This window comes from Dermochelys coriacea, chromosome 14 (assembly GCF_009764565.3).
Source record: "Dermochelys coriacea isolate rDerCor1 chromosome 14, rDerCor1.pri.v4, whole genome shotgun sequence".
Classification (NCBI taxonomy): domain Eukaryota; kingdom Metazoa; phylum Chordata; order Testudines; family Dermochelyidae; genus Dermochelys; species Dermochelys coriacea.
Window position 1 is genome coordinate 30,159,950 of NC_050081.1, and position 15,286 is coordinate 30,175,235.

At 51.0% G+C, this 15,286-nt stretch overlaps 3 protein-coding genes across 6 annotated transcripts in view; 2 read left to right on the plus strand and 1 right to left on the minus strand.

Moving 5' to 3' along the window:
• The window catches only part of LOC119842466 (zinc finger protein 271-like), a 638,009-nt gene that overhangs the window by 606,630 nt on the left and 16,093 nt on the right, over positions 1-15,286 (plus strand). For 2 of the 4 annotated variants that reach the window (XM_043496658.1, XM_043496659.1), the window contains exons 2-4: positions 4,113-4,225; positions 10,577-10,651; positions 10,891-11,124. In XM_043496658.1, coding sequence (XP_043352593.1) covers positions 4,192-4,225; positions 10,577-10,651; positions 10,891-11,124 — 343 coding nt within the window. In that variant the 5' untranslated portion in view covers positions 4,113-4,191. Of the gene's footprint in view, positions 1-1,832; positions 2,037-4,109; positions 4,226-10,576; positions 10,652-10,890; positions 11,125-15,286 lie in introns of those variants that run through there. The other 2 variants (XM_038370631.2, XM_043496657.1) reach the window with 2 other exon arrangements.
• LOC119843027 (zinc finger protein 850-like) overlaps positions 1-15,286 on the minus strand; it is a 765,636-nt gene that overhangs the window by 450,222 nt on the left and 300,128 nt on the right. The gene's annotated exons all lie outside the window — the stretch shown is intronic.
• Positions 1,954-15,286, plus strand: part of LOC119842502 (zinc finger protein 251-like) — a 503,489-nt gene continuing 490,156 nt past the window's right edge. Inside the window, exon 1 of the mRNA XM_043497017.1 lies at positions 1,954-2,036. The gene's annotated coding sequence lies outside the window, so the exon portion shown is untranslated. The remainder of the gene's footprint in view (positions 2,037-15,286) is intronic.

Below are 15,286 nucleotides of genomic sequence, written 5' to 3' on the forward strand. Positions count from 1 at the left end.
GTTAATGATCCTGACTTCCTTGGTAAAGGGCTTTGAGATCTGCTAGTGCAAAGTGCTATGGAAGAGGTGGGTATTCTTAATTATTATTAACTATTATTATTAAAATATCAGCTGACAACAACAGCAGCATCTCCATACCAGACACAGGGAGATCAGTACTCCACATGCCCTGCCAGTGCTCCCAGAAGAGCCATGCCACCAGCACAACCTTCCCTCCCCAAAAGCCCCCGGAAAAGAGCTGGGATTGGCAGCACGGCATGAAGATTGCTAGATGGTAAGAGAACAGGCCATGTGGAAAGCCTGGGCAGTGTACCTTGGCTGTGGCCAGGATCATTAAGGCATTCAGATAGAGTCCTTCCCAACAATGCCCCCGAGTATGGGCACAACCATCCAGCAGCCCCAGGGCTCCAGAGGTGTTTAGAAAAGTCCAAATGTTAGCAATGTAATACAGGGAATTCTTCTCACTGTGAAAAATTTGTACCTTAGTCTGAATTTCTCTAGCTTCAGCTCCCAACCACTGGACCATGCCCTGACCCCCCCTCCCCCCGTACCAGATATCTTTTCCCCACACAGGCACCTACAGCCTGTGATCGAGTCACCTCTTAACCTTCTCTTCAATAAGCTAAATCAGCGGTTTTCAACCTGTGGTCTGGGGACTCCTGGGGACCCACAGACTGTGTCTAAAATTTCCAAAGGAAATTTCCAAAGGAAATTCCAATGGAAACATCTCCATTTGAAATGTTGTAGGGGTCGGCAAAGAAAAAAGGTTGAAAACCACTGAGCTAAACAGATTGAGCTGCTCAAGTCTCTGGCAGTAAGGTGGGTTTTCCAGGCTTCCAGTCATTCTGGTAGCTCTTTTTTGAGCCCTGCCCAATTTTCCTACATCCTCTTTGAAGTGAGGATACCAGAGCTGGGCTCAGTCTCCAGTAACATTCTCGCTGACACCATCTGCAGAGGTTTTAGGCTTTGCCAACGTCCAGGATTGTCCTGGCATCTCCAAGAATTAAAGATTCATCTTGAATGAAAGATTGTGTCATGCGATGGCATCTCCAGGAATAGTCAAACCCTCCTTTAGCCACAGGCTGATAATCCTGATAGTATAAGTAGAGCCCTGCAAATCTGGGGCTATCCGCTTTATATCCTAGACGGTGTTTGCAGATCGCATGTGGATACAGAGTGTGTATCCGTGCAGGGCTGTAATTCCCGGGATCTACTCGATATTAGGGGCTTTGTCTTATATATGCAACTATATCCACCCCGACTCCTGCAAAAAGAAGTGTCCTGATTTTTCACACTTGCTACTGGGTCACACTAGCTGTATTAGGATGTCGCAGTTTCTTGTGCTGTCCTGCGACCACGGCAGAGAGTGCTAGGAAAGGTTTCAGAGTAGCAGCCGTGTTAGTCTGTATTCGCAAAAAGAAAAGGAGGACTTGGGGCACTTTAGAGACTAACAAATTTATTTGAGCATAAGCGAAGTGAGCTGTAGCTCACGAAAGCTTATGCTCAAATACATGTGTTAGTCTCTAAGGTGTCACAAGTACTCCTTTTCTTAGTGCTAGGAAAGGCTTTCGTCTAACACTGAACCAGGGGCTTTGGTACAGTAAGAGGAGCAGCATTAGCCCCACAGCGACTCTCACTGCCTCCTTGTAAGAGTTCTGCCCAGCTCCCCCCACAACCCCCTGCTGCTACCCTTTTAAAAAGCGTCTTTGTTCTTGTGCCCAATTTCTTCCTCGGGACAGGCGGGACGGGGGCTGGATTTCATCAGCTGTTACCACTAGAGGGCTCTGGATGGGGCGCAGGGAGGGGAAGCTGTTCTCTGCCTCTCTCTGCTCATTGTATCCGGGGTTGCACTTCCCAGGTCGCACGGTGGCCGCTGCATCCACAGTGAGCCGGGACCCCGGGCTGAGCCGCTGCTGCTGCCCAGCGAGGTCTGTGCGGGGAGAGCCCTTCCCTAGCGCCCCTCGGGGCGACTTTCTGCGGGGGCTGCAACCAGCCCCGGGCTCTGCCGACACCAGCCCCTGAGCCGGAGCCTGCAGGTGAGGGGGGAGACCCGGGGGAAGGGCCGGGGCCGGGCAGGAAAGTGACTCTGCACCAACAGCCCCTCCTCACCCCAGCTCTGCTCCCGGGGGGGCGGGGGTCTGCGAGTCCCAGCGCTGCTGCCCTCCCCGACCCCCCCCCCAGGCTCTGCCCCCCTGAGCGCCTGCAGGAGCCGAGCCAGAGCCGGGAGAGCGACCGCCCCGGGCCGGGCCAGGGACCGAGTCTCCCAGCCCTAGGGGAGGGGGCAGGAGGGAGACAGGGGCGGAGACTGGCAGGGGCAGCCGGAGCAATCAGTGGGGAGGGAGGTTCCCGGCTCCCAGCCCTGCCCAGCCTCGGTCCCTGCAGCGCCCCGGGGATATTGACTTTCCCGGGACAAGGGGAGGAGCAGGGAGAGGAAAAGCCAGTTCCTGCCTCTGCCTGGTCCCCGCACTGCTGGGGGGATGCGCTGCCCTGGGGACCGTGTCAGGGGGGATTCCCCAGAGCGGCTCCTTTGATTCTGCTCCTTTCTGGGGTTTGGTTCAGAGACTCTGTGCCGGGGGGGGTACCAATGTCTGGGTGGGTTTGGTCCTGGTGGGAGGGCCCGGGTCTGCCCAGGAATAAAGTAGCCGCGGGGTTTTTCCAGCAACACAGAGTCTAACGTCTGTCTGTGGGGAAAGGACCTGGGGGAACAGGGCTGCGAAATGGACCAAAGTCCTTCCTGGAACCTACTCCACCCCCCTTCTTCCCCATGCTTCCTGGAGGTGCGCTGGATCTGAATTTTCATCTAGCTTAACTGAACAGAGCTAAACTGCAGCCAGTGGGGAAATTCACATTTGTAGCTGCTATTTGGAGCCAGCCGTCTGCCTTTCCTGGGGGCAGCTCTGTAGGGCAGCCCTTGCCTCTTATGAGCCACCTCTTTCACCTACAATTGCAGCTGGCTGCCTCCACAGCTTCTGTTTGCTGCATCCTGAGCGCCTCCCCTCGGCCCTGCCATACGCCCCAGTGCCTTAGCTGCTGTACTCAGTGTCACAGATCCATGGGCTGTACTCAGTGTCACAGATCCATGGGACTGGTGCTATGCCCGAGCTTTTCAACAGCCCCTTGTAGGATCCCCTTCAGTGGCCAGACCCCTCGGGGTCCCACTCGTCCTTCCGGGTCTCACTTCCTCCCAGGTTGAGCCTCTGGGCTCCAGCCTCCCTGCTGCATGCCCGAGTCCAGCTGAGCCAGGCTCCTGGGCAGAGACCTGTCATAGAATCATAGAATATCAAGGTTGGAAGGGACCTCAGGAGGTCATCTAGGCCAACCCCTGCTCAAAACAGGACCAATCCCCAACTAAATCATCCCAGCCAGGGCTTTGTCTCTGTCCACTCTGCAGAGCCCAACACACCTGAGCCAGGATTTGCAGTGACACCCAAGCAGTATTTTCAAACCGGAGCAGGGTTGGTTAGTCCCCTGAACGCAGCCCTGAAAGTCCTGAAGTTAGGATGGAGAAGCAAAAGTAGCTTCTCCCAGAACACCCCACTCCATGCCCTGCTGGTCACCTCCCAGTCCTGCTGTGAGGCTCGGTCCAGTTCCTTTCTCTGGGTGGCTTGTTCCAAGGTGTCGATGTGCGGCCCACTGAGGTTTTCCATTGTCTTCTCGTATTTTCCATTGCGATGGGTCATCCTTTTAATGACCCATGCAGTCCACAATGACTCATATGAACACCCAAGTCTCTTAGTCCTGCTCTGAGAGCAAACTTCATCCCCTGCCCACTGCTGGGAAGCAATGCAAAGTACTGAGGGAAACTGAGCTATGAAAATCTTGCAAAACATTCCCACTTCTTCGCTGTCAGTCTGTGTATGCCTTTCTCTTTCGCTGCATCTCAGTGTAGCGGCTGGGGCCGATTCGCCCCCGGGTGGGGGAAACACAATGCAAAGGAGCAGACAAGGGAACACGGATGAGGCAATGGTTTAGCAGAGGAATGTATGTGGTCGTGCCGCCACATCACTGTGCAGTGAGGATCGCCCTAGCAGAGGGGAGCTGTGACTGACCTGAGGGGCGGGGTCGTGGCTGGGGCAATAGGTTCTGACTCAGGGTATCTCTGACTGTTTCAGGAGCTGGTGAGCTTTGAGGAGGCAGCTGTGTATTTCACCAAGGAGCACGTCTCACCGCAGAGCCCCCTGCAGGGACGCCATGCAGGAGAACTATGAAAACGTGATCTCGTTGGGTAAGGATCCCGCCCAGGCTGCTTTCCAGGAGGCACGGGAAGCGCCCAGCTTGGCTTCTGCTCAGGGCCCTTCCCTTGTCCCTTGGTCAACCCAATCATCTCCAGAACCTGTGTAGGGGAGGTGGTCCGCTCTGCATGTCCTTCCACAGCAGCGATGCTGAGCTCTGCATGCCCAGGGCCTTCAATGGGGCAGCAGAGCTGCATTTCCAGGTTCATTTTTATACACATCTTCCCAGAACAAGCTGCCTCTTCAGAGAGAACCTGCGCCCAGAGGAGACAGGCTGGGATTCAGGACACCTGGGTTCTTTTCTGGGCCCTGCTGTGTGTGGCACCCTGGGCACATCCCATTTCTTCTCCGTGATTCTGTTTCCTCTCCCATCCTTCGTCTCCCCTAATTAGAGGATCCACTCTTCAGGGCAAGGACTGTGTCTCATTGTGTGTCTCTGTCTAGGCAGCACTCTGCATGATGTGGCCCTGGGGAATCGACGATGTACTAGAACACACTAACAATCAATAGGCTAGTGGCTTATTATTTGTTTTCTGCCTTAGCTATTGTCTCGTCTCTGGGGTGTAAATCCCTTGTCTCCTATAGGGGGCACAGTACCGCAGATGCCCAATACACAGCTTGTGTAAATCAGCATAATCCATTCAAGTCAATGGGGCATCACTGATTTACACCAGTTGGAGATCTGGCCCCAATGACTGAAGTGGAGCTCCGGCCCATTGACCCCAGCTGGGAAGCTGGCCCACAAGGTGTAAGAGCAGCAAAGAACTAGCACTTTAGCCATAATGTTGAAACCTGGAGACATAAAGCAAGGCTTCTAAATCCACGTGGACTCTAAATGCACCTCGCTGGATTGGGGACGGGCTCAGCTCCTGTGACTGAAGTGCATGAGAAAGAGAACTGAGTGACAATCAGGCTGCCCATTTAGGACCCGAAATAGGGATTTAGGAGCCTGGCGTTAGGCTCCCAAGTTGAAAAGAGCATGTCAATGCATGTACTAAAGCAGACAAATGTCCGTAGCCACAAACAGGCAGCCAGTGTGAAGAGTGTCAACAGACTCAGGCCCTTCGCCAAACACAGTGCAGCCACAGTCTGTACGGTGACAACCAAAGAACGGTATGTTCTGTGCAGATGTCAGCAGATAAGAATGTCTGATCATCTCGTGAGCCTCTCCCACACTCTGGGTACCTGCATTGGAGTCACTTGGTGTCATAGAATCATAGAGCCATAGGGTTACAAGGGACCACAAGGGGCATCCTGTCTAATCCCTTGCCAAAATGTAGAAATTGTTGCATCTAAACCATCCAAGACAGAGGGCTATCCAGCCTCCTTTTGAACCTCCAGTGAAGGAGCTTCCACGACCTCCCCAGGCATCTGTTCCATTGTCCTCCTGTTCTTACAGTGAGGAAATTTGTCCAGAGATTTAATGTAAATCTCCTATGCTGCAGTTTGAACCCATTGCCTCAAGAGAGAACAACTTTTCTTCCATCTTTTTAGGACAACCTTTCAAGTATTTGAAGCCCGCTATCACTTGCCCCTACGTCTATGACCACCATAGAATCATAGAATATCAGGGTTGGAAGGGACCTCAGGAGGTCATCTAGTCCAACCCCCTGCTCAAAGCAGGACCAATCCCCAATTTTTGCCCCATATCCCTAAATGGCCCTCTCAAGGATTGAACTCACAACCCTGGGTTTAGCAGGCCAATGCTCAAACCACTGAGCTATCCCTCCCACCATCTTGTGCCCCACTATCGTGTCACAGAAGCACACAGTCTGGTCTGTGCCCCAGCCTCCCACCAGTCCCCTGGGAGTGACCCCATTAGTGGGCTGGGCCCCAAGGACCCGCACAGCTCCACTGGGTCCTCCAAGACTCCCAGCCTGGGGCATTGGCACCAATGCTCCCTGTCTCTCTCCAGGGCTCCCTGCAGTGAATCCAGCCCAGCCAAACTCCTGGAGGAGGCCTGTGCAGTGCCCCTTCAGGATGCGATGCTCAGTGAATATTGGTAGTGACACAGGCAGCCTTTGCAAAGCAAGGTACCATTTATTAGTCCCCTGGCTACAGAATGTGGAAGTCCTTAGGGCAGCCCAGAGAGCTGTGTCCATTCTGGCCAAAGCAGTGCCATGATGGTCCAGCCAAGCTGTGATGGACCCATCCTTCTTCTGTCCCCCAGTCCAGGCTCCTGAGTCCCCCCAAAAAGCCGCCTGCTTTCAGTCACCTGACACCATGTTCTCCAGCTCTGTTGGGCTGGGTTTTCCTGCTGTTCATTGTTCAGTGGTTGGGGCATCTCTTTCTCGTGCTGGATCCTCTGATTTGGGTCGGTTTCAGCCAGTTCTTTAATGACCATACTCATTTCCCCCCCAGACCAGGTGGTGACACGCACACACCTCCTGCGGTGCTCCAGGAGCAGCATTAATCCTTTGGCACCCACTGGGGAGCGATGCAATGTACAGAGAGACACTGAGGCATGCTGAGGCTTCATAAAAATATTACAGAAAATTCCCACTGGGCTTCATTTCCCTCTTGCTCACCCTGGGGTAAATCAGGAGTAAGCCACTGAAGCCGGATGCTCCTCAGGTATAAATCAGCATCAGGCCTTTGACTTCAATGGAGCTGTTTTAAGTCACACCAGCTGGGGATCTGGCTTCTTGAAGTTCCATCTGTGTAGCCCCGGAGAGCAGCCTGGAGCTCTCCAACCTGCATAGGAGCAGCATGACACTTCTGAAGAGGCCGAAATGTAAATCAAGACAAAAGGGCGGCTCAGCCTTCTAGCCAGATTCCAGGCCCAGCTGCTTTTCATTAAACCTTAGTTCTCAACAGGAGCTGAGAGCTAGGGGCCTCCAGGAAGACTGTGGCTTTCCGTGACCTTACCTTGGATATCAATAATTTCTCAAGCTGCAGATTTTAACCTCTCCACATTTGGCAGCTGTAGTTTTATGCAGGTGTGAGCTGGAGGAGGTGTTTATAAGCCTCTGTAGTATGAAAAATAATGATGTGGGTATAAAAAGCCTTGGGTAGGATTTGAAATAATTGGGGCCCTGTCGTGCCGGGCGCTGCACAGACACACAGTAAGAGGTAGTCCCTCCCTGAAGAGCTAAATAGACAAGAAAGATGATCAAATGGGGAAACTGAGGCACCAAGTGGTAAGGCAATTTATAGAAGGGGTCAGAGGCAGAGCTGGGAATGAAACCCTGCTCTCCTGAATCACAGGCAAACGCCTTTAAACATAAGGCTAGCCTGCCTCTCCTTGTCTGCCTTATAAAATCATTCACTTTCTTTCAACGGTAACAAAAAATCATGGGGCTATACAGTCAGAAGGGGAAGTGGCTAGGAATTGGGTGATATCCCTTTAGAGTCACAGAGTTTAAGGCCAGATGGGACCATCAGATCATAGTTTGAGCTCCTGTATATCACAGGCTGCCAGCATCCTCCGGCACCTGTACACTCAACCCAGCAACTGAGGGGAGACTAAAGTCAATGAGACCAGTGGTTATTTTTGACGGTAATTTCCAAGGATGGATTTCTTTGCTGTGCTCTCCAAGCATTCCAGCTCTGCTCCCATGATGTTATCTAGATAATGCAATTAAGAGACCCCTTCTTCCCACCTATGCCAGGGAAGAAGCCAACAGCTTCAGAAGCATATCTCTCCCAGCTGCCTCACTTACCAGCCTGCAATTTTCACTCCCCCTCCTCTTCATGGCTGCAGAAAGGACTCCAGCTCCGGTTCCCAGTCCCCTGTGCTAAAACCCAATTCACTGTCTTTTGTGGTGAAAACTAGAGGGCAAGAGGTAGCTGCCGACAGGTCCCAGCAGGGGAAGGAAACAGAAAACAGTATCCAGCTGCAGCCAGATGCTGAACTCTGTGCTGTCTTGGAGAAAGTACCATTTTCACAGCCACGGAATGAAGGAGTCCACCTGGCCCTGATCGAAATGAGTGAAGTAGCTGAGAGCTCATTTGCTTCAGGCTCTCCGCAACCATAAGGAACTTATTTCAACACTTATTTTTATCTAAATGAACAATGAGATTCTGAACCACAATTCTGTGGCAAGGTGTGATTAAAAACTACATCCAGATGAAGTTATAGTTGATAATAGTACATACCAGTAATTGAGGGTAAGATATATTACAAGGATGTTATCTGAAAACCAAGCATTATAATTCCAGGAGGTTCAGTTAAGGTTAAACTTAAAAAGAAATCCAGCACACACATTGAGGTACAGAAATGCACAGCTAAGTCACTCAAACAACCTTAACTCTGCCCTTTAGCAACACCATGAAATAGCCACATGTGTGTGATTAATCCAATTCCGTGTTTGCAAGTGCTCACAAGCAATTTAAAGGGATATCACCCAAATCCTGTACCCTACAGAAGGAGGGATAAGTAAAGGCAGCTAGGGAGTGAAGGCTGTCTCAGAGGTGGCCATACGTCCTAGCAAACCGATTAACATACTGAGCCATGGGTCCAGATCTGAGGCTGTGTATTTTGGGAATGATGTTAGCCTCCCATTACATTTTAGTATTTGGAGATAGGAGATAACCCACCCCCCCACCTCTTTAAAATCACCGGGTTAAAATTCAGCCCCTAAATCCTTGTTCAAGCACCTAAGTAAGGCCAGGTGTTTAAGCATGTGCATGGTTCTCAGAACATGAGTAGTCCCATTGGAGTCCTACTCATGTGCTTAAAGTTTGGCACCTACTTAAGTGCCTTGCTGACCTGGGTCCTAAAAGCTGAGCTGGTTTCTTCAGCTGCCCCGATAGCTCTCAAGTCTGGGATGGCCCACTGACATCACGCACTGCCTGAGGGTAGTTGGCTATTTTGACAGCCGTGGTGGTGGGAGGCGGAATGGACCATTTGGGTTAACCGCTCAGGAGCCAAATTAAATAAGGAAAAGGGTATTGCTGCGTCCAAGGTGTCTGTGCTGCATAGCTCTGGGCATGGCTACTCCACCTGATCCGATGACTGTTCAGCATTGCAAAGGATGTTGTGCGAGAGCCACCAAGTGACCAGAGAGAGCAGGGAATATCAGTGTCTCTCAATACTGCACACTTTTCAATGGGAGTTCTCAAAACCCTTGCCAAAGGAGGTCACTATTTTTATCCCCATTTTACAATTGGGGAAACTGAGGCATGGAAGAAGGTGGTGACTTGCTCAAGGTCACCCAGTCGGCTGGAGTTGTGCATAGAACCCAGGTCTTCTGAGTCCCAGTCCAGTGGACTATTCATTAGTCTGCACTGCTTATTACGGTCACTAGGAGCATCTGTCCTGGCCTACATGATAAAACCAGGGCTAAGGGATGCGATCAGCCTGTAACCAGCCCATTCATCCTAGATTCACAGATTCCTGGGCCAGAAGGGAGCCTCTTGATTTTCCTGCTTCTGGAAAAAGGGCGCTACATCAGCTTCCTCCATTAGCATGGCTGGTAGGAAGCCACGTTGGAATCCAAGTAGCCTGGCTAAGTTCTTCAGACTCGTATTTTCTAGAGGTCTGTTCCTGCATCAGTGGGGATTTTTCCATCGAATTCAGAGAGCACAGGATCAAGCTGAGATCCTGCCATGCTGAGCTCCCTACTTAGCTGTCTAGAGCTCCCTCTGTGTAGCTGATAACCAAAGTGAAGAGGGTCACTTGATCATGGTTTACCGGTACCGATCTGAGAAGGAGATTTCTGATAGCAGATGGGCTCCTTGATCTAGCAGACAAAGGCAGGCGGAGATCCTGCAACTGGAAACTGAGGCTAGATAAGTCCGAATGGAAAATAAGGGGCATGCTTTCAACAGAAGGGAATTAACCATTGGAACAGTGACATAGGCCTGTGGTGAAGTCTTTACTTCTTGGGCTCGGTGAATGAACTGTGGCTGTCTGTTGACGGTCCAGCAGTCAGGGTGTTAGCCTGGGACTCTGAAGATCCATATTCAGTTCTCTGTTCTCCTACAGATTTTTTCCTAGGGATTTAGTCTCTCTGTGCCTTAGTTTCCCATTTGTAACATGGGTATAATAGCACTGTGTTACCTCACGGGGGTGTTGTGAGGATGAGAGCAGTGAAGGCTATGGGGTGCTCAGATGTTCTGATAATGGGGGCTGTGTAAGTACCTTAGATCTCTTTCTAAAGTTGTTCTAGTTCAACCACAAGACATGGGCTGGGAGAGGTTCTCTATCTGGTGTGATATAGGAGGTCAGACTAGATGGTCATAAAGGTGTGATCTGGCCTTAAAATCATGAAAATCACCTGTCTCTGTCTCCTTTACCTGTGTCATCTATTGATCTGGGTTTGGGTTTTCACCCTCGTATCTAAGCGCTTCTGATGTGTGTGCAGTCCCTCTAATGCCAGTCCAATCCATGTTTCCCTTAGCGGAGGAGATTGCAATCAGCTGGCCCCGGATAACCGCTTTCGCCGAGTCCCACAGGAGGAGAGGATTGGTGTCCGGTAAGTTGTTCTGGGTGGGGTTGAAACACACCTGTGCATTCTTCACACTACAGAAGTTCTCCTCAGGGTAAATCAAGGGGTGGTCCATGGAGAACTCTCCTCATTCACACAGGGAATCAGCCTCAGCAACCCAAGTGCATTACTCCTAATTTATACACAGACCCCTCTAGGCTACCTTCACTTTCCCTTCACTTTCCCTCACCTCAGAGCAGCATGCTGACAGCCCGGCTCCCTTTCAGGTATAGACATGGAGTCAGAGCAGGGCCAGCTGGAGCCAGCCCAGGTGCAGAACTCGGCCGCAGCTGGCCCCAGCGAAGGAGGGATGACCCCTGACTTGCGTCGGCAGCTGGGTCTCATCCTGCAGACGGCCGGCCGGAGCCAGGTGGAGAAGATGCTGCGGGAGCTGGTGAGGGAGCAGAGCCAGGAGGGAAAACGCAAGGCCCGCAAGAAAGCCACAAGGAGTGCCAAGGACGGTCAGTGGTAGATGGGAGGGCAGGGGGCATTAATGGAGAGGAGGGAGGGAGGTGCCTGGGGCATGGAGAGCAGCAAGGTGCTGTCTATGTGCATTTGTACCTGAGTGGTGTTATACTCTAGTGGCTGGGCTGACAGAGAAAATAAGAGACCTACTACTGCTACAGCTTGTGGGAGTTCTCCTTTAGCTCACGTGGGCAAGGCCTGTGTTTATGGAGCAGAATGATCGGGGTTCATGACCCTGTTCCTCCAGCATTGAGGTGTGTGTTGTTATTAAATATTTAACCTGTAGCTAAGTCCCTGTTTTAAGGACAGATTCCCAGCTGGCATACCTCTCTTGACTGAAGTGGGCCTACTCTGATTTATACCAGCTGAGGATCTGGCCAGAGTTTTGTGTCTCTCTGTAAAATCTCCATACAAATAAAGTCAGATGAGCTTGAAAATTGTTGGGTGAGTGGGAAAAATTTGAAGGCAATTGATCAAGGGATTTCTGAGATCCAGTGCTCTAAAATGAGCCCACGTGGCAAAAATTAAGCCATGTCTAAACAGCAAAGTTGCACTAAATTGGTTTTTAAATGGGTTTAATTAAACCAATGTGAACCCCTATGCAGACACACTCTGGGCTTGTGTGTAAATGGAGTTATTCTGGAATAGCTTTAAATTTATAGAGTGCAAGGCCAGAAGGGACTTTGCCCTCTTTCAAGGCATGATGTCAGACCTAGTGGTCGGAGCAAGAGTCAAGCAGAGTCAGGAGGTCACAGTCTGAGATGGGATAGAGAGCGAACCGAGAATCAGGTGTCAAGAGGCAGCCCTGGTCAGGTTACCAGGACATTGGGGTCAATGCCTGGTTACAGACAGCCATCGAGTAGCAAAGTCAAGGACAAGCCAGGATCAGAAATCGGAGTCTAGGGTCTATCGCAGGCATGGTCTGGAGCAGACAGACAGGCAGTCTGTGTTCTTGCTCAGATAGCTCCGCTCATGGCTTCCTGCTTTAAGTACTGGTTATCAGCCAGTGAAGGAGTTGTGAGGGGCCCCCACTCCCGTCCCGCTGGGTCGTACGTCCCGCCGAGCGCAGCCTCACACGGTCCTCCCATGGGAGCCCTGCCTAAGCCTCCTGTGGTGACAGAGGTGTCAGTGGCCCAGAACCCCCTGGGCCCAGATTCCAGCCTTTTGGGGTGGTGCCAGCCCAGGCTTTTCTAGGTGAGCATTGTGGATTTCTTTTACCACATCAGGGCTGTAGATGTGGAAGGCAGGCTCCCAAATGTGTTCTTCAGGGCCATAGCCATTCCAGATAATACAGGTGTCCATCGGGAATTGAGGAAGGCATTCACTTCACATTCCTCATGACTCTGGATATCAACTGGTGAAGGCAGTGATGTGGTTCAAGCTCAGTGTAGGGCTTCAGAAGGGAGACATGGAAAACTGGGTGTATTTTGAGAGACTGGGGAAGCTGGAGTTTGAAGGTAACTGGGTATCTGCTGGCATGTTGGGAAGGGTCCAAGGAGCTGGTGGTCCAATTTGCAAGTGGATCTCCTGGTCTGGAGATGTACGGTGGCAAGCCACACATTCTGGCCTACTGTAAATACTGGAGCTTCTTGTCACTGATGGTCTGCATGCCTCTTGTAGGCCACCTTCGCCACTTCTAGGTGGTTCTTGAGTTCTTCCTGAATGAGATGGATCTGTTGGACCCACTTGGTGGTGGCTGGGGTCGGGGAGGCTGCTGGTAATGCCGGGATGGAATCTGTAATTAGCGAAGAAGGGGCTCCAACCCGTGGAAGCATTGTCAGCATTGTTGTAAGAACACTCTGCATAAAGCAGGAGCATGGACCAGTTACCTTGATGATAATTTACAAAGCACCTCAAGTACTGCTCCAGTATTTGGTTTTCCTGTTCAGTTTGTCCTTTATTTGGGGGTGGTATGCATTGGAGGTGGATATGTGGATGTCCAGTAGCCTGAATGCTTCACACCAGAAGCGAGAAGGGAACTGTGGCTGTCTATCGGAAACTATGTGGCTTGGAGTCCGTGGAGCTGAACCACATCATGCAGTAGGAGTTGGGCCTTCAGCTGGTTGCAGGAGACGAAGTGGGCCATTTTGGTCAGGCAGTCCACAATCATTAAGACTATGGTGTGCCATCTGACAGTGGGAACTCCATGATAAAATCTAGGCTGATGGTGGACCAAAGACTAGCTGCAGTCTCCAGGGGTTCCAAGGCGCCAAGGGCTCTGGTTCAGGGTATCTTGGTACGTGCACAGCACTCACAGGAGTCCACATTTTCTTGGACCTCAATCCGCTTGCGGGGCTACCAGAAAAAACAGGCAACCATGCGGAGATCTTCCAGCGGCCAAAGTGAGCTGCCATTGGAATGTCATGGCACAGCCATTACAGCTTCAGTCAGGGGCGTTTTGACGAGCACATATATGTGCTCGTCGAAGTATGTTATCTCATCCTGCATAGTGCACCTTAGTCACAGTGGCATGGGCTGTGTCTCTTGGGAAAGCAGGTCTTCTTTTGGGGAGGACTGAATGAGGGAGAGCAGGTCTTGCTGAATTATGGCATTAGCAAAGTTACCGGGCTTGAGGAGGAAGGGAGGCCCAGAAGTCAGTTCTTCATTTCCCTGTAGGATTCCCCCTTCTGTACAGAGCATCGGCTTTCCCATTTTGCTTTCCCTGTGGTAAGTGATGGTAAATTCAAACCAAGAAAAGAACAAGGCCCAACTTAGCTGCCTCTGGTTCAACATTCAGGCCTTGGGAAGGGTGCTCGAGATTCTTATGGTTGGTGAAGATCTGTACTGGGTGCTGAGCTTCCTCCAGGTGGTGATGCCATTCTTCAAATAAAGTTTTTATGGTAAGCAGTTGTTTGTCCATACTTTGTCTCGGCAGGAGTAAATTTTCGGGAATAGATTGCACAACGGTGCAGAACTGACTGGGGTCTGAGTTGCTGCGAGAGTGCCACTCCATGCACCACGTTGGATGCACCTGTTTCCACTACTGATGGACAAATTGGGTCAAGGTGTGCTGGGATTGAGGCCGTGGTGAAGGCAGCTTTTAGCTGGTCAAAAGCGAGCTGGGCTTTGGGTGACCAAGCGAATCACACAGCTTTGCGGTGGAGGGAAGTTCAGTGAGAAGAGATGTTAGTGATGAATCTTCTATAAAAATTTGCAAAGCCCAGAAACACTGAAGTTCCTGAAGGGTTTGGGGTGCTGCCCAGTTGTAAGTGGCTCCCACCTTCTGTGGATCCATCCTAATTCCCTCTGGGAAGATGATGCATTGCAAAAATCAAATGGTGGTTTGGTTGAAGGTGCACTTTTCCAGTTTGGCATACAAACCATACTTCCATAGTCTCCCCAGGACATTGGTGACAGTTCTGCTCCAGGTTCTCAGGAAATACCTGTTTATGGGCGAGGTAGATAATCACGTACTGGTCTAGGAGATCCCTGAACACATTGTTCACAAAATGCTGAAATGTTGTAGGAGCACTGGTTAAGCCAAACAGCATCACCAAGTATTCAAAGAGCCCATATTGGGTGCAAAAAGTGGTCTTCCATTCGGCTCCAGGTCTTACGTGCTCTAGATTGTATGCTCCCTCCCCAAGGTCTAGTTCTTTGAAGATCCTGGTCATCCTCAGGCAATTCCAGAATAAGGGGCAAGAGGTACCGGTGATGAATAGTCACTTGGTTCAGTGCACAATAGTCTACGCTGAGGTGTAGTGACCCATCCTTCTTCACAAAGAGGACTAGTGCTCCCACTGGAGAGGCGGATTGCCAAATGAAGCTGTTGGTGAGGTTTTCCTGGATATACACACATAGCGACTCCAGCTGTGGTTCAGATGTGGAGTATATCTGCCGGTAGGGCATCTTTGCTTGGCATGTAGGTCTATCAGGCAGTCAAAGTCTCTGTGTTGGGGTAGTGAGTCTGCATTTTTCTTTTCGAACACATCCAGGTAGTCGTGGTATTTGTCAGGGAAGCTGAGGTTCTGACCTGTTGCCACTCACATCTGGGTAGACCCTGCTATCCAGTGTTCTGCTTCTGAGAGTCTCCTTCCATCCTGGGGCCTAGGTGCAGGTCATTTTGGGGTTGGTTGCATCATTGGAGACATGCTTTCTGACCATATTCGAAGGAGAAGCTAATGCTCCTCCACCACCAAGAGGCACATGGGTCATACT